At 40.4% G+C, this 18,179-nt stretch overlaps 1 protein-coding gene across 2 annotated transcripts in view; it reads left to right on the top strand.

The window, feature by feature from the left end:
- The window catches only part of gosr1 (golgi SNAP receptor complex member 1), a 95,754-nt gene that overhangs the window by 10,274 nt on the left and 67,301 nt on the right, over window positions 1-18,179 (top strand). For both annotated transcript variants that reach the window (XM_048557398.2, XM_048557397.2), the window contains exons 4-7: window positions 7,907-7,994; window positions 11,359-11,466; window positions 17,015-17,106; window positions 17,778-17,852. In XM_048557398.2, the coding sequence (XP_048413355.1) occupies window positions 7,907-7,994; window positions 11,359-11,466; window positions 17,015-17,106; window positions 17,778-17,852 (363 nt within the window). The remainder of the gene's footprint in view (window positions 1-7,906; window positions 7,995-11,358; window positions 11,467-17,014; window positions 17,107-17,777; window positions 17,853-18,179) is intronic.

Here is an 18,179-nt window from a genome sequence, read left to right as displayed (position 1 = left end):
AATAGGGAGAGAGGGGGAGGCGGACCGAAGATGGAGAGTAAAGAAGATAGGTGGAGAGAGTGTAGGTGGGGAGGTAGGGAGGGGATAGGTCAGTCCAGGGAAGACGGACAGGTCAAGGAGGTGGGATGAGGTTAGTAGGTAGCTGGGGGTGCGGCTTGGGGTGGGAGGAAGGGATGGGTGAGAAGAAGAACCGGTTAGGGAGGCAGAGACAGGTTGGACTGGTTTTGGGATGCAGTGGGTGGGGGGGAAGAGCTGGGCTGGTTGTGTGGTGCAGTGGGGGGAGGGGATGAACTGGGCTGGTTTAGGGATGCAGTAGGGGAAGGGGAGATTTTGAAACTGGTGAAGTCCACATTGATACCATATGGCTGCAGGGTTCCCAGGCGGAATATGAGTTGCTGTTCCTGCAACCTTCGGGTGGCATCATTGTGGCATTGCAGGAGGCCCATGATGGACATGTCATCAAGAGAATGGGAGGGGGAGTGGAAATGGTTTGCGACTGGGAGGTGCAGTTGTTTGTTGCGAACTGAGCGGAGGTGTTCTGCAAAGCGGTCCCCAAGCCTCCGCTTGGTTTCCCCAATGTAGAACCAACCTCCAGATACAACGCATTATCCTCCGACACTTCCGCCATTTACAATCCGACCCCACCACCCAAGACATTTTTCCATCCCCTCCCCTGTCTGCTTTCTGGAGAGACCACTCTCTCCGTGACTCCCTTGTTCGCTCCACACTGCCCTCCAACCCCACCACACCCGGCACCTTCCCCTGCAACCGCAGGAAATGCTACACTTGTCCCCACACCTCCTCCCTCACCCCCATCCCAGGCCCCAAGATGACATTCCACATCAAGCAGAGGTTCACCTGCACATCTGCCAATGTGGTATACTGCATCCACTGTACCTGGTGCGGCTTCCTCTACATTGGGGAAACCAAGCGGAGGCTTGGGGACCGCTTTGCAGAACACCTCCGCTCAGTTCGCAACAAACAACTGCACCTCCCAGTCGCAAACCATTTCCACTCCCCCTCCCATTCTCTTGATGACATGTCCATCATGGGCCTCCTGCACTGCCACAATGATGCCACCCGAAGGTTGCAGGAACAGCAACTCATATTCCGCCTGGGAACCCTGCAGCCATATGGTATCAATGTGGACTTCTTCACCAGTTTCAAAATCTCCCCTTCCCCCACCGCATCCCAAAACCAGCCCAGTTCATCCCCTCCCCCCACTGCACCACACAACCAGCCCAGCTCTTCCCCCCCCACCCACTGCATCCCAAAACCAGTCCAACCTGTCTCTGCCTCCCTAACCGGTTCTTCCTCTCACCCATCCCTTCCTCCCACCCCAAGCCGCACCCCCAGCTACCTACTAACCTCATCCCACCTCCTTGACCTGTCCGTCTTCCCTGGACTGACCTATCCCCTCCCTACCTCCCCACCTACACTCTCTCCACCTATCTTCTTTACTCTCCATCTTCGGTCCGCTTCCCCCCCTCTCCCTATTTATTCCAGTTCCCTCCCCCCATCCCCCTCTCTGATGAAGGGTCTAGGCCCGAAACGTCAGCTTTTGTGCTCCTGAGATGCTGCTTGGCCTGCTGTGTTCATCCAGCCTCACATTTTATTATCTTGGATTCTCCAGCATCTGCAGTTCCCATTATCCCTTTGTTAACTTTGTCCAGCTAACCATTACATTAACAAACTAATCCTTCTGGAAAGTATGCAAAGTACTTTTTTTTAAAACAACTCAGTGTTGCCTTTTAAGTTGCTGCTTTCAACACTTGGGCTAATTGAATATGTCTCCTCATCTTGGGCAAAAATTTTATTGGGAAAAAGACTGCCAGTAGTGTATTAACTTCAGGATCAAATGATCACTGATGGTAAAGCACAGATTGAATCAAGTAAAGGAGCGCTGTACCTTTTGATTCGCTGTGACCATTATCTGCTCTTATTAATGCTTCTGTCATTAGATTATATGCAATGTTCTTGTGTCCAGTATCTGCTGTATAAAATATTTTCTGTCACATTGAAGTATGCTTTCTGTAGTGTAAATGAAACTAATTCAAAGTTTCAAATTAGGGATTGCGTTGAGAAGTTGGGGAATGAGATGCTGTTAGAATTCATTCGTGTATTTGACAATTAAAGCAACACCTGTAGTTTATTAGCAGTGCATACTGTTTGTTCAGTCAGCTCATTTATAATTAGGATGGCTGATAAGTTATTGAAGTGCATTCTAGTTCTTAGTACTGATCAGTGAATTTTAAAAGCAATCAAATGAAAGGAAGTTTGCACCGGCTTATTAATTTCTGTGCCAAAAGAGTCCTTTTTTTGCCTAATGATGTGCTGCAAGATGGCTTGCCGTTCTGTAAATTTGATTGTCTCACAACATGGCGTATTCAATTTATTTAGTAATCGTTTTGATTCTAATTGTATAGCACAGTTTGAATCAGATAACTTGAAAATGTTTAGCAAGAGAATTTGAGGGCGTGAGCAGCATCTGCAGGAGATTAGCCTGCAGTGGTATGGTGTGAAACAATGTAAGCACATTTCATCCCTTAAGGAGAATAGAGTTAGAGATGGGATGGATTTTTGTAGAGGGTTTCTGATTTGGCTGACAACATGTATCCAGATTTCAGTAAAATGTAATATTGCAAAACAGGAAGCGCTAAATTTTCTTAACTTGCAGCTTGTTTTCTCCTTTCCCATGCTCTTCTCTCCCAAGGGAGAGCTGAGGGGTTGTAATACAGGCATCACTATATCCTACAGAACCCTTCAGACGGTCATCACATCCTTACCCACATTTTTCTGCATGGGCTCACCCTTTGACTCCCAGTTTGGAGGCCAGATATAGTATCACCTCCACCTCAACCCAAACAGGAATCTTGCTGATCTCTATAGCTCGGCACTGTCCTTGTCGGTGTATTTACTTAGCCATTTCATTTATGTTTTACAATTTTTTTAATGTATTTTAAAATTGTTGCTTCACAATATTCCATTTTGAGTTCATTTTGAAAGGCTACGTAGTTCAATCTTTGGCCAAAAAAGATGTCATTATGCTGTTTTTACTGTGAAACAATTTTTGGTGGCATGCTGATCGTGGTTTTCAGATTTAAACCATGTCCAATTTAATAATGTCGTAATTTCTTATTTCACAGCCAAGTCTGAATAAAGTAATCATTGTTTAGAAATTAACAGTGATGGTCAACACATTGCAGAATTTAAAATTACAGCCTTTTTCAATTGTGTGAAACATGTTAACATGCACATAGCGTTTAACTCCAATGTTTGAAAATCTGTGTCTCTTCATTAGTTGTAAAATCAGGGACCGTATTTTTGGATTACCTGGACACGCAGAGTAGCTTTTCCATTCCCTTAGCTTTTCAGTGTACTTCTGTCATGCCTTGAACTGATTTTATTCTGCTGTCTTCAAATCTTTCTTGTCTGAAAGACACAGTTTGACTTTACGATTTAATTATAGTGCTGTGGAAGACCAATTACACTGATAAAATCAAATTGACAATATTACCTTTGAATCTTTAAGTGAGAGCTTCAACAGTAGACATGTCTGTGCATAGAACAGTACAGTGCAGGAACAGGCCCTTCAGCTCATCATGTCTGCTTATCTGTATCACCTCCCATGACAATGAATTCCAAGCACCTCTGTTTTCAAAAATAAAACTTGCCTTGCACATCTGCTTTAAACTTTACCCCTCTCACCTTTAAAACTATTTAGTATTTCCACCCTGCTAAAAAAAGACTCTGATCCATTCACTCCATGCCTCTCATCCCTTTATATACTTACCACATTATACCTCAGCCGCTGAGAGAGCCAGAACTGCCGATGCTGTTGTCAGAGCTAACACAGTGTGGAGCTGGAGGAACACGGCAGGCCAGGCAGCATCAGAGAAGCAGGAACCTGATGTTTCGAGTTTTGGAGAAGGGTCCCGACCCGAAACATCAGCTTTTCTGCTCCTCTGCTGCCTGCTGTGTTCCTACAGCTCCACAGTGTGTTAGCGTCTCAGCCGCTGATGCTTTAGTGAAAAAAATCAAAGTTTGTTCAGGCTGCAGCATGACTTGCTAATTTTTTATACTCAATGTCCCAGCCAATGAAGGGAAGGATATTATACACCTTCTTTACCACCATATCTACTTCTGTTGCTACTTTCAAGGAGTTATTGACTTGCACCGCAAGGACCCCATGTCAGTGTTCCTAACAGTCCTGCCATATACTGTGTACTTTCCTCTTGCATTTGACCTCCCAAAACGAATCACCTCATACTTGTACAGATTAAACACCATTTGCCATTTTCCAACTGATCTGCATACCCCTGTATCCTTTGACAGCCTTCCTCACTGTCCACAGCACCTTTAGTTTTCATGTGAATGAGCTTTGCCTCCCAGATTTAAGTTAATGTTTCATTACTTACTCTGGAGGATATGAAAACAAACCGTAGCACAAGAGCAATGCATTTTCCTGGTGTGTTAACTAACATCCCTCCTCTAAAGTCCCATTACCAAAACCAACCAAGTGGTCACTTTTTTTTTGTCTTTTGCTGATTATGGAACCTTGCTGTGTGCAAATTGTCACAGCTTTTGGCATCAAAGCATCAGTACCTACAGTCCAAAATTAATTTCTGGTTGCAAAGTTGTGGAATTGTTGAGATTGTTTGTTTGTGGTTTCTAAAATAGAAAAGCAGAATTTTTTTGAAAAGACAGAATGTCAGAAATTGTTGGTATGCAGAAGTGATTTCATTTAAACAGCCACCAAGTTACCCTGCACATGTGGAACAATCAATTAGGAAGGAAAGCACAGTAGCCTCCCTGGTATTCAGCACATGTGAGATATATTGGAAATGGGGGTTTCATGAAAAATACCAGTGGCAGCTTTTGTGGCACAAGATGAATGTTCATTTTAAAATAACTGGCAGAAACCAATGGCTCTCATTTGAATCTGGGAATTTTTGCAAGCACTGAAGAGAAGCTTCAAGGTCAGTCTTGAACTAGCTTTGATAAAGCAATGGACTCATTATTTTCTTTCAATTGCTAATGCAATGAAGTCCCTGCTATCTGGATTCCAAGCATCTGGAGTCAAGAATTATGGATAGTTGAGACCTAGATATTGGGGATTTTACTGTAAATGAGAAGGTAGTTTTTTGGAATAAAGTACGGAAGCCTTGTTGCCAGAGTGTTGTGCACAGTTTTGATCTTTTTACCTGGAGAGAGGGCATAATTCTAGTGAAGGTTCATTGGCTCACCTGACCCAGAGTGGAGCTAACCCTCACGTGGGTTGGGTGGCGAATTGTTCAACCTTCACCTGGAGGGTAGAACTGTGACCACCCCAACTTCTGTCACCAAGCTGCAATACGCAGACAGTACCTGCGTGCGCGCGCGCGCGCGTGCACACACACACACACACACACACACACACACACACACACACACACACACACACACACACACACACACACACACACACACACACGGACCTTGAGCTACAAACGGTTATCGATGCATTCACTGTGACATTCAGGAGAGTGGGCTTCAAGCTGAACATTTTGGGAAAACAGAGGTTCTCTACTAGCCTGCTCCTGCCCCACTACAATACTGTTGTGACCACCAAAATCCACACCAAGCCCTTGGAACGATACTTTAAGCCTTCTCTTGGTGAGAGCACACATTGATGAGGAAATTCAACATAGACTCTAATGTGCCAGTGCAGCATTTGGACACCTTACTAATGATGTTTGAAGCCCAAGGCCTCAGACTCAGCAGCAAGCTCTTGGTCTACAAAGTGGCTGTAGTTACCGCCCTCCTGTATGGATCAGAAACATAGACCATGTATATCAGACACCTCAAATCCCTAAAGAGTTAACGCTAGTGTTGCCTTTGAAACATCCTGTAAATCCAATGCCAGGATAGGTGTACCAATGTGAGTGTCCTCTCCCTGGCCAGTACCCCCTGAATTAAGGTATTGATCAGGCATAACAAGGTACAGTGAACAGGCCACATTGTCCGCATGCCCAAGACACAACAAATGCTCAGCTCCAAGCTCTGAAATGGTAAGCCGTCACTAAGAGGACAGAGGAAACGCTGCAAGGACACCCGGAAAGCATTGCTAACCGAATGTAACATCTCCATTGATGTGGGAATTGCTTGCCCTAGAGAACACAAACTAAGGAAGAACTGTCTGTGAGGACGCCAACCACCTCAAATATCACTAAGTGGTGCATATGGGAGGCCAAGCACAAGCAGCAGAAAGAGTGCCCAGAATCCAGAGTGTCCTACTTTATCACAACCTGCCCCATCTGTAGCAGAATCTGTGACTCGAGGATTGGACTATTCAGGTACCACAGCATACCTAATCCCCCAGGAGTGGAACCAAGTCATCCTCAGTTATAAGAAAATTGCCTTTTCCAAGCTGCCTTTTGTAGTGATAAATTATCTGTCAGAATTTTTGCAGTACATGTGGTGAGGTACCACTGTAGCACTATCAGGATGTTCCAGGATTTTGAAACTAATAATGTAGAAATGGTGAATGAATTGGAGGTGAACTTTTTGAAACAACACTGCTCCCACGCACCTGATCCTTCTCTATAGTGGAGACAATGGATTTGTGAAGATTGTTGCCAGCAATGCTTTCGTGAGCTGTTCATTGAATTCTGTAGATACTGTATACTGCAATCACTGCGGTGGAGGGAGTTGTTGTTTAAGCTAGTGGATGAGGTGCCAGTCAAGAAGGCAGCTTTATCTTAGATGGTATCAGTCTTTTTGCTTGTTCTAACTGCATCCATCTAGGAAAGTGGAAAAATATTGTGTTGCATTCCTGAATTGTGTTTTTGCCTACAGTAGAGGGGCTTTTGCCAGTCGAGAAGCAACCCAGCCTCTGAATTGTTGTGTAACCATTGCAATTTGTTGCTGATGAAATTTGTTCCCTGATCATTGGATGTTTATTTTGCTGGAATTTGGTGATTGTAGTGCTGTTGCATGTGTTTGTGCAGGTTGTGTACGCATCACTGTGCCTTTTATACTGTAAGACACAAGTAGCACAGTACTTGACAAATTATTTTTCACATTGTGATTCCCTTTTCAAAGCTTGGAAATTGTTACGACTCTGTCAGTAAGAATTGAGCGTGCATACTCCTGTTAAGGTGGAGGTACATCTGTCAAAGTTCCAAAGTGATCATTACTGCCTCGAGCTAATTTCAGCTCATGATCACCACTTCAGGAAGTTGTGATTTAGTTTTCAGTTCTTTTACCTATCAATTTCTGGATAAGAGGTCATTGGAATTAGCTTGTTCCACGCGTAAGTGACAAAACATCAAGCTGTTTTACATTCTGTTCAGCCAGTCCTTGTGTCAGTACCTATGGAAGTTGAGCACTGATTGCTTCTTGGGGAAAAGTATGGTTCTGCAAAGAATAAGTTTGTGTTGCTTAAGTATTTTGAAGTTTGAGATTTCTACTTGAAAGGTGCATCCATTCTTAACTACTTTCATTTCTTTTCATTGATTTGAACAAAAATTAACATTTTAATGCCAATGTGTTTCTCATTAAATATAACATAAGGAAATGTTGTACAGCTGATTTTGTTTCAAGGAATTTCATTTAAAAGTATGCTTAACCACCTTGATCAAGTAAACACTTTTTGTTTCACCTTGTGAAGTGGTTTCATTAATGTAAATTAAGTAAAATTAAATGTTTCATGAAAAATGTCTTCAATAGTAATGAATAATGTGTTGATTCAAACTTCCACTTATTTTGGGCACTTTTTTTTCTACATCAATTTTTTTTGTTTCTGTTGTATACTTGGATAGATTAACAAAGCTACTATTTTTGCAACTGTGTAGCAAATTATATGTTGTCCTACATTTTTCTCGTATTGTTGTGCTAGTTTTGTTTCTCTTTCTACCTCTTCTAGTTCTGATACAACACCTCTTCTAAATGGTTCGAGCCAAGACAGGATGTTTGAAACAATGGCTGTGGAAATAGAACAGCTGCTAGCCAAGGTGATTTTTAAACCTTCAATTAAATATTGCTATTTTGGAACCTTGTTAATAGTTATTACAGTTTCTGTAATTTGTAATGCTCCACCCTTCACAATCTGCCCCAACTGGAACTCCGTGCCTGTATCTGATTTTCTTTTACATCTTTTATTTGTCTTTCTCTTCTGTTAATGTTCACTTACTCTCCTTCCCCCATAATGGTCAGAATTTTCATTTTTCTCAAGCATGGGAATTGTTAGATGAAGACAATGTCCATACCAGTCTTTGCAAAATACAATGTAAATGGAGCTGTTCACACATCATCTCTTCCTCCTCGTACAGCTCTGTCTTTGAACCTTGACTACTGTTTGGGTCTTTGTTCATCCCACTTGTACACACCTGCATCCCACCACCACACTGTGAAACACATTTCCTAAACTGCTCTGCCTTACTTAATTTCTCCAACTTTTTCAAAGTCTTCCCAGAAACCCATGTTGTGTTTTCTTCAGCTATTCATGTTTATTTTTCTGATTCTTCTGATCTTTCTCTCTTCAAGCACTTCAGGATATTTTATTACATTAGGAATACTATACAATGAGAAGTTATTTCTTTTACAATATTGTGAGTGGTCACTGCTCACTTTTTTTCCTCGTTCGCCTGAAACTTTTAGGCCTCTCATTTCTGCTTGATAACGAGTGCATAGATAATAAACTCTGACAGAAGTTTTGTGAAATACCTGAGGTATGTGACCTTGATTTTACCACCGTTCTACAGTGAAATTTTAGTTTTAGAAAAAATGGAAACCAGGAACATGCCACAAAAAATGTCTTCAGCGATTGAACTGCGCAGAATGTCACTGCAAAAATAATGGAAATAGCAGGAACTGCCGATGCTGGAGAATCTGAGATAACAAGGTGTAGAGCTGGATGAACGCAGCAGGCCGAGCAGGAAAGCTGACGTTTCGGGTCGAGACCCTCCTTCAGAAAAAAGAAGGGTCTCAACCCGAAACATCAGCTTTCCTGCTCGGCCTGCTGCGTTCATCCAGCTCTACACGTTGTTATCTCAAAATAATGGAAAATATTTTGTCAGAAAATTCATTCCTACAGTGCACATGTTGTTGCAAAACATCATTCAATGATCAGTATGAAAGTTACAAAAGTGCAGGGCAAGCTTTGCAGCTGTTTCTTTTCCTAGGGCTTCTTTATTGTTGAAACACTCAAGACCTAAACCCAGCTGTAACACTGAATTGTTGTACATCTCCAGTGCCCTCAAGGTTCACCTTGTTATTTGTTGTATATGCGTTGAACCTGACATTGTCTTTCACCATTTATATTAGGCACTTGAGTCTAATTTAGGGCTCTCGGTGTTGTCACCATTATGTCTTTGTAAATTTGGGTATGATTGGATCGGTTTTGTCAACCACACCTTGAGACAACACTGCTGTTATTGACCGAGATAATTTTAAATAAGCAGTCATGCAAAGTTAAGATGATATAATTCTTCTCCATTCTCTGAATTCTGGAGAAGTAATCAATGAATAATTTATATTATGTAAAATAAGTACTGCATATTTAGGATAGAGCACTATTGGCTTTTGAATTTCTCCTTCGGTAACTTGTATCAAAATCCAGTTAATTTTAACCAGTTAATATTTTTTAAACAAGTTCAGCATTGTCCACTTGAAGTGAGTTTCTTGAGTGATCGAAAGAAAGCAGAAATATTTTTGTTTGAAGATTTCTGAAGATGCAGAGCTGTGCACATTTTTTTGTTGCATACCTTTCTGCTGTACCAGTCTCAATTCTTCATCTGATGTGCTCTGTTCTTAATTGACACCATGCATCGTTATTCCATTATGAAGAATTCCACACCATCGATTATCTGGTTTCATTTTGATTTTGAGCCTCTCTGTTGTTAGTGTTGAGCTGAGACCAAAAGACTATGGGAGCAGAATTTGGCCCATTTGAGTCTGCTGCATTTTCAGTAAATTGGCCTCCACAGTCTTCTGCGATAATGAGTTCCACATATTCAAACCCTGCCAGCTAAAGAAATTTCTCCTCCATCTCAGATCTAAAGGATCATTGAGTCTGGAAAGAAAGATCAATGACCTTTTAAAATCCAGATATAAGCAAGAATTACAGAAAAATAAGTACAATCTGTAGAGCACCATATCTCATCTCAGTAAAAAATGCTTTTATGCAAATGACTTTTTTAATTTAACAATACCGTACAAACAATAAAGAGATCAATAATCAATTAATTAGAGTGGCACAGCGGTTAGCACTGCCTCCTCTCAACGCTAAGGACCCGGGTTCAATTCCAGTCTTGGGTGACTATCTGACTGTGTGCAGTTTTCATGTTCTCCCTGTGCCTGCATGGGTTTCCTTCAGGTGCTCAGTTTCCTCCCACAAGTCTAAAGATATGCAGGCTAGGTGGATTGCCCATGCTAAATTGCCCCATAGTGTCCAGGCATGTGTGGATTAGGTGGATTAGCTATGGTTAATGCAGAGTTGTGGGGATAGGGTGGGAGAGTGAGTTTGGGTGAGATGCTTTTAAGAGAATCATACAATCCTTACAGTGCAGATAGAGGCTATTTGGGAGACTCAATGCGCCAAAAGATCTCTATCTGCACTGTAATGACTGTATGATTCTATTAATCTGTTTTTGTTGCTGAGAAATGCCCTGGATTTTGTATATTGTCATGATATCATCCAATAGGCAGATGAGTTTCAGCTTTGCAACTCTTCCTTGCAATATAGAACTTTGTGTATTAAAGTGTCAGCCCACTGTGCTGATGGTCTGGCATGGAACTTGAACCCATGGTTCCAACTTTTAAAGTAAGTACGTTACTGAAGGGGGCAACCTCATCTTTCATCGATTTTGAAAGGTTAGCTTTATTTCTTTCCCCTAATGCTGCCAGACTGACTAAGAGTTCTCGCATTTCTTTTTATTACAAATTCCCAGAATCCATAATATATTGAATTTTGAAGATCCTTTGTAATTTGGATATTTGTTTGCTTGTCCTGTCACCCTTCCTTATTGGGAATTAACTTGAAACAGTTGTTGGACCTTGCGTGCTATGCTGTATGCTTTTTGAATTAGTGAATCCTATTTTGCCCTGGTTTGCAGTGCCCAATATCAACTGACCATAAGTATCTATCACTGAGTAACCCAAGACTGAGTTCATGTGATTGCTTCATGATTTTAGTTTCCTGTACTCTACTAAATGGTGGCTATCTTTTCCTCAGCCCTTTTTAGACATTAGTATAACTTCTAGTATTACAGAGGAATTCTGAGCCAAAGTGTTTAGGGGTCAAAAAGGCATATGATAAGCACTGGCATTATTGTGGTATAAATGATTCTCAATTTTTTAATACACTTTTATCTCCAGCTGACAGGAGTAAATGACAAAATGGCAGAGTACACTTCATCCCCTGGTGTTACATCATTGAATGCAGCACTCATGCACACACTTCAAAGGCACAGGGACATTTTACAGGTAAAAACAATCTTCATTAAATTACAGTCTGGTGTTACTGTGATAGTACGTGTATTTCATTGTTGGAGCGGCTCAACATCGGTATATCTAGTTTTCTTCTCTACTTCTGTCGTATCATTATGATGCTACAATGTTGAGCCCTCTGGATTGTTTTAGCCTCTTTAATGCCATTTGGTTTAAAAATACTTGTGTGTTGTGTTGATTCTCTGTTTCCCTGTGGTTGAATGTTTTCACTTTATTTGTTTGTTTCATGAAATATTCCATTTTTAATAGTTCATTTCATGATCCAGTTCTTGCATTTTGAGGTAAATTACAAATGCAGTATATATTTGGTAGTGGTGTAGATTCTAAATACATTTACCACAGGAATTTGAAATCAAGATGATGGAGGAAACTATTAATTTCCATCTAACTGTATTTTTGAATGACAGCTGATGTTGCATTTATGATGTAAAAAGATTAGCTCATTGCTACCTATAAATGAGGATAAATTGCATGACATGATTTAATAGAGTAGTCTGAACTTAATTGAGTGACAAATGTCTTCAACTTATATGCTGAATGTACAAATGTCAACCTCAGCAAAAAAGTGAAAGGTGACTAGAACTGCGAAATAATGGCTGTCCAATAAAGGAACTTCTTGCATTTTAATCTTGCACTTTGAGAAAATAGGCTGGTAACATTTTTTTTAAAAAGCAATTAAAGGGAGTGTCCCATTCTTCTTACAAAACATTGTGCCATCCACTTCAATAAAAGTGAATTTCACAAAATTACAATGCCACAAAGCATCACACCTTCAGATTCTTTTCTCTTGTGTCCCCTGTTAAAACTAATGAAGATATTTTATATTTCTATTAACTTCATAGTGGAAGGCATACTTTTGCATGTTCTGAACGATAAAATTGAAGTCAACAGGTTAAAATACATTTTAATTTGGTTTGAGTTGCTGAACAGACCAATATTTTTGTATGTGTGTCCAAATGCATAATTTTGAAACTTCTTGCAATGCTAAAGACTAGAAACACTTCAAGCTGAAAAACTACAGTATATAAAAAAAACTATCCTCCTGTCTAACTCCCTTTGGGAATTGAGCAGCATCTGCCTTGGCTACCAGGAAGATGTATGTGGATATGTGGTGCTTCGTCAGCTTGTAAATTTTGTTTGTGCCTGAATTTGTTCAATAATTTAAGCGTTTTGGGATATTTCATCCAGGATTAGAAAGGATTTTGATGGCCAATACTGTGCAAAGAATCACTGGATCCACCACACAGACTTCACTGTCTTCAAACAATAATTTAAAGGCTTTTCTTCTAAAGTTTGCCCAGTAATTATAACTTAGCAATGTAAATCGTGAAGATAAATTGAATAGGAAATTCTAAAAAGAATTTGCGAGATGATTTGATTTCTTCTGTTTTGAATTAAAGTAGTCTGTACTAAAAGTTGAAACATTTCCTTAGAATAAAGGACTGACACTCAACATTTAGGTACTTTGAATATGTTCATGCCATCCATAACATTTCCCGCTGCAGCGTTTGTAATAAACTTGGCATGAGCTAATGTAAAGTTTTAAGATTTGTTTTCTTTACGTTTTTAGTGATTTTTGAACGAAAGATTCACAGTCAACATATCATTAGCTAAACGTAAGACAAGATATGTTCATGTTCAGGTAGTATCTGCAGAAGAACAACATTGACCTCATTCTTACCATGTAAAAGAATTTACTGATTGGTACTTAAGCTTTACAAATGCATTTACAAATGTTTTTAGGAGTATAGAGTGTATTGGGAGGGTTGCTTAAAACATTAAATTAGGAGGCAAAAATACATTAAGGAAACCCCCAAGGTATTTTGTAAGTATGCGGAGAGCAAGACAATTACCAGGGAAAGAATGGGGCCGATTAGAGATAAAGGGGCAATCTGTGTGTGGAGCCAGAGGATATGGGTGAGGTCTTAAATGAAAGTTTTTCATCTGTATTCACAAAGGACAAATGAAATGTAGCTGGAGACTGTGGCGACCTACGGTATGTTAAGATTAGTAAGGAGGATGTATTAGATATTTTAGTAGACATAAAGGAGAAGATTGCTGAGGTCCTGGCGGAGATACATAATACTTCACTGGCCATAGGTGAAGTGCCAGGTGACTGGAGGAAAGTGAGCATAGTTTCTTTGTTGAAGAAAGGCTGCAGAGATACAGCAAGTAATTACAGATTTGGGGGGGGGGGGGGGTGGGGGGGGGGGGGGGGGTGGGGGTGGGGGGGGGGGGGGGGGGGGGGTGGGAGTAGGTGAAGGATCTGATTGACATGTACAAAATTATGAGAAGCACAGACACTGTACATTGTGAGAATATTTTCCCCATGGCAGAAGTGTCCTAGAGCAGAGGACATGAGTTAAAGATTAGGAGTAAGCAGCTCGGAGGATCTGAGAAAAACGGTTTTTCACCCAGATAATGGTAGAAACGTGGAGCATGTTGCCTGAGCGCATGTCCTCTTGCAATATTTAAAGCATCTGTACCAGCACTTAAAATGCCAGGGCATTGTAGGCTATGGACCGAGTGCAGGTAAATGAGATTATTATAGCTTGATGGTCATTGGTCAGCATGGATCTGGTGAGCCAAAGAACCTGTTTCTATCACAAGCTTCAAGTTCTCCCCTCCCTCCACTGCATCCCAAAACCAGCCCAGCTCGTCCCCGCCTCCCTCACCTGTCCCTTCCTCCCACCTCAAGCCGCACCTCCGTTTCCTATCTACTAACCTCATCCCGACCCCTTTATCTGTCCATCCTCCCCAGACTGACCTAGCCCCTCCCTACCTCCCCACCTACATTCGCCTCTATAGGCACCATCCCCGCCCCTTTAACTTGTATGTCTCCTCGCCACCTATCTTCGCATCTATCCATCTTCGATCTGCCTCCCCCTCGTTCCCTATTTATTTCAGAACCCTCTCCGCTTCCCCCTTTTCTGATGAAGGGTCTAGGACCGAAACGTCAGCTTTTGTGCTCCGAAGATGTTGCTTGGCCTGATGTGTTCATCCAGCTCCACACTTTGTTATCTCTGTTTCTATGCTGTCTGACTCAGACTTTTATCTTGATCCTATCCAATTATTGTTCTGATCCACCTCCGCCTCTCTCTCTCGCTATTTATTTCAGAATCCCCTTCCCCTCCCCCATTTCTGAAGAAGGGTCTAGACCCAAAACGTCAGCTTTCCTGCCTCTCTGATGCTGCTTGGCCTGCTGTGTTCATCCACCTCTGATTCGCCAGCATCAGCAGTTCCTACAGTCAGGTTTGTTTTCAGAGACCCTCACAGACTTGCTGCAATAATAAGACACTGACCTGTTTCGAAAAACACACATCCTCTTATTACCAAGCAAGTACAAGCTGTGGAGAATCACTGTACTCAACCCGGTGCAGAGTCTCGCAAGTAATTTTCCCCGAGCAGTGGACAGTCCCCGCTTTTTATACTCTACAGAAGACATGATACAGAAAACAACTTCACAGTTTACAAAAGACATGATTCATGAAACAATTACTACAGCAGACAAAGACAGGATACCAAACAAGTATTGCATCAAGAACGTAAAAGACCAATATATTGTATCGATTGCTAGTGAAGTAGCTGCTAATGGCAGGAGGCGATTTCGAGTTGTTGTCCGGGACAGATTCTGATTTCAAGTTGCCAGTGTGTCTGGCTAGGACAAAGTCAGTGCCCTGGCCCCTTTGCCAGCGACAGAAGTTACGTGCTTTAGAGGTTTCACACCTTTACAAATTTTCCCCACCTAACCCTATTTAAAACAGCTTGATTCTAATTTTAATTCAGTCAAGAAGCTTAAGACAGTGTCTGCATACCAATGTGTGAGAAGATAAGGAGTTACAAAAGCTTTACCCTGCATTCCTAGCTGGGCAGGAAGCTTCAGGGCAGTGCCTGCATACCTATGTGTAGGTAGATAAGAGTTTACTTGTATAAATTAAAGTCTCTGCATAGGAATCAAATGCAGATAAAAGACTTTAATTTATAGAAGCATAGAAATCGATGGGATGTTATCACAGTAACATCTCACTACTATCTCTTGTTACGCAGTCGGTTTGTTTTAGAAATGTGTAATTGGTTAGTCTTCGATGTAGATCTCTTAGGAACAATATATGGTTTTGATATATTTTCCTTGTTATTGTCTGAGGTAAAGTATTTAAAAATTGCTAAATCACCAGGGTCAGGGATTGTGATCATTTTTTTCTGAAAAAAATTGTACCAAAACACTGGAAGCTGTCAACCTAGAAGTGGGATAGCTCTTGCAGAAAGTCTACACAAGTGAGTGTGTTTGGAAGAATAAATGGTGAAAGATTACTGATCAATGATTTGTAAAAAGCTTTGTACTAAACATCTTAACATTTAAATTAGATTAAAAGAAATTGTAACCAAATGCCTTTAAAAGACATAATCCTTTCAGTGAAGATGCAATGGATTTTTGTTTTTGCAGAGTTCCTCTGAAATTGTGTATGATTTAGATTATTGATAGAAGTACATCTGTTGGACACATCCAGTGTCAACATAATTTTGACTCCATTCTGCACCTTGTTTCAGGATAATTTTTAACTCAGTTGGTCATTCTGATTTAGAGTCCCACCTTCCATTTTTATTATAGACGTGCTTTCGGATATTCTGAACTCTGAAAAACCATAAATTGTAATTTCTACGGGATTGCCAAAGATCCATTTTGTCCTACCTCAGGTATTGTTTTGGAAGTGTATTGTGCAAAATAATTTAATCAGTTTTGTACAGATGGACAATACTGTACAATGTGCATTTCCAATCTTTGTGTTCTGTCTGTGAAAATGACAAGTGGCTTAGTTATGTTTTGATAATATTAGCTAGACTATTATGTTATCTGTTGCAATAGAGATCAGCTGCACTCTGTTCTCCTTTAAAAGGGAAAAATAATAATAGCTGTTGTCCTTGTTACTGCATGATCCTAATTATTGCTAGAAATGAATTTTTGTGCTATCACTGTCCCTGTGAAGCAGTTTTTTTTGTCAGTTTAGAAAACAAGGTCAGATATTACAAAGGATTTTAAGTGCGCTGTGTTATATAGTGTTACAGTATAATGGCAGTGCTATTTGAGACTTTTGCAGCAGAGGTATAATCAAAGCCATGTTGCTTCATTTCTACGTGCTAAACAACCTGAAAGTTTCCTTTTGATCCCCATTCCTTTTGGAAATGCTGGTGGTGCTAAACACTTTGAGTCTAAGTGCATCTTCAAGTGTGGTCAGTAATTGCCACATCCCACTGCTACCCTAAGCTGATGCATTGAACTGTATGTTCAGACTTCGACGAGTGCACTCTTCCTGCCTGTAATATTAGAGATTTTGAAGGCTGTTTAGCATTTGGAAAACAAAGCGTGACGTTTTCAAGCATTGGGCCCAACAATGGAAATTAATGGTGGAGGTTTTCAATTTTACTAAATGCAGTATATTTTTCCAGGAGGTGCCGGCCGAAGAAATGTTGTGAAATGGGTGGATAGTTGATTGTAAATGGTTGTTTTCAATTTGCCTTTCCACAGGATTATACACACGAGTTTAATAAAACCAAAGCCAATTTTGTTGCAATCCGAGAACGTGAAGACTTGTTGGGATCAGTTCGAAAGGACATTGAGTAAGTGATGATTATTTAACACTGTTAAAACATGAAGATGCTTCGTATGTTTCTATTTTGATACACACGCTGTCAAATTATAATAATGGTTCAGATATTCTGTAATTTGTTAGTTTGGATCCAATGATTGTCACATTCTTGCAGTATTTTTTTGGCCATGAAGGTTCATGTTTTGTATATTTCATTATAGTACTAAAGATCCTTTCCGTAAACATTATATATGAGCAGCATTAACTGCCTCTGATAATTTACATCTGTTTTATTTTCAATGTTCAGTTTATCTTCAATTTTGATTGAGAGTTTGAAATGAACATAAAATTTAATAAAAGTAATTACCCACACCACAGACATCTATCAGCTCTTAAGATAAATATATTAATTATAAAATTACTGATTTTTTTCAAGCATTGACAACCTGAGGAGAGAAACCCAGATGAAATATTGTGTGAATTTCTTTTGTAGCTTTGTTAATGTACATTTGGCTGGAGGACTAAATTTGCCTCCAGATCTAAATGCATACTAATATCGTCTGTTGGCCAAGTTGAAAATCAGAATTGAACTTAGCTGATAAAACTTCTAAGAGCTGTGACAGGTGTCTGTGTCCATGGAAGTAGGGTAATACTTAATCATTTTACCGTGTCCATTCAATAAAGTCTTTGTTAAATCTTCAGATCTTACAAAAGTGGGTCAGGAGTTAACAACAGGAGAACAGAACTGTTCCTAAAAGAGCATGAACACCTTCGAAAGTGAGTTTATTTTGTTGTTTCTTTGATGCGTTGCTGCTGTCTTGTGATTTTGATTTGTAAGAACATGGTGAAGATTAAAAGAGGGAAATATGTGAGGAAAGCATTGAGGAAAATTGTAATTAAAATGTAGCAATCTAATTGAGGTTCAGATGATATAAACCTCAAAAAACATAGATGCTTTGCGATCCCCAAAGTGAAGGACACCCTTTATAAACATGAGGCGAATTCTGTTTCACTACGGTGCGATCAGTGACCATGGGGGTTCTCTGGTCATTTTGTAAGCCTGATGTGCATGCGGGTAGAATAATGATTGTCCTGTTCTTTCAA

The sequence above is a fragment of the Stegostoma tigrinum genome, chromosome 27 (assembly GCF_030684315.1).
Source record: "Stegostoma tigrinum isolate sSteTig4 chromosome 27, sSteTig4.hap1, whole genome shotgun sequence".
NCBI classification, from domain to species: domain Eukaryota; kingdom Metazoa; phylum Chordata; class Chondrichthyes; order Orectolobiformes; family Stegostomatidae; genus Stegostoma; species Stegostoma tigrinum.
The sequence above is the reverse complement of the archived record's forward strand: the minus strand, read 5'-3'. Positions and strand labels throughout refer to the sequence as shown.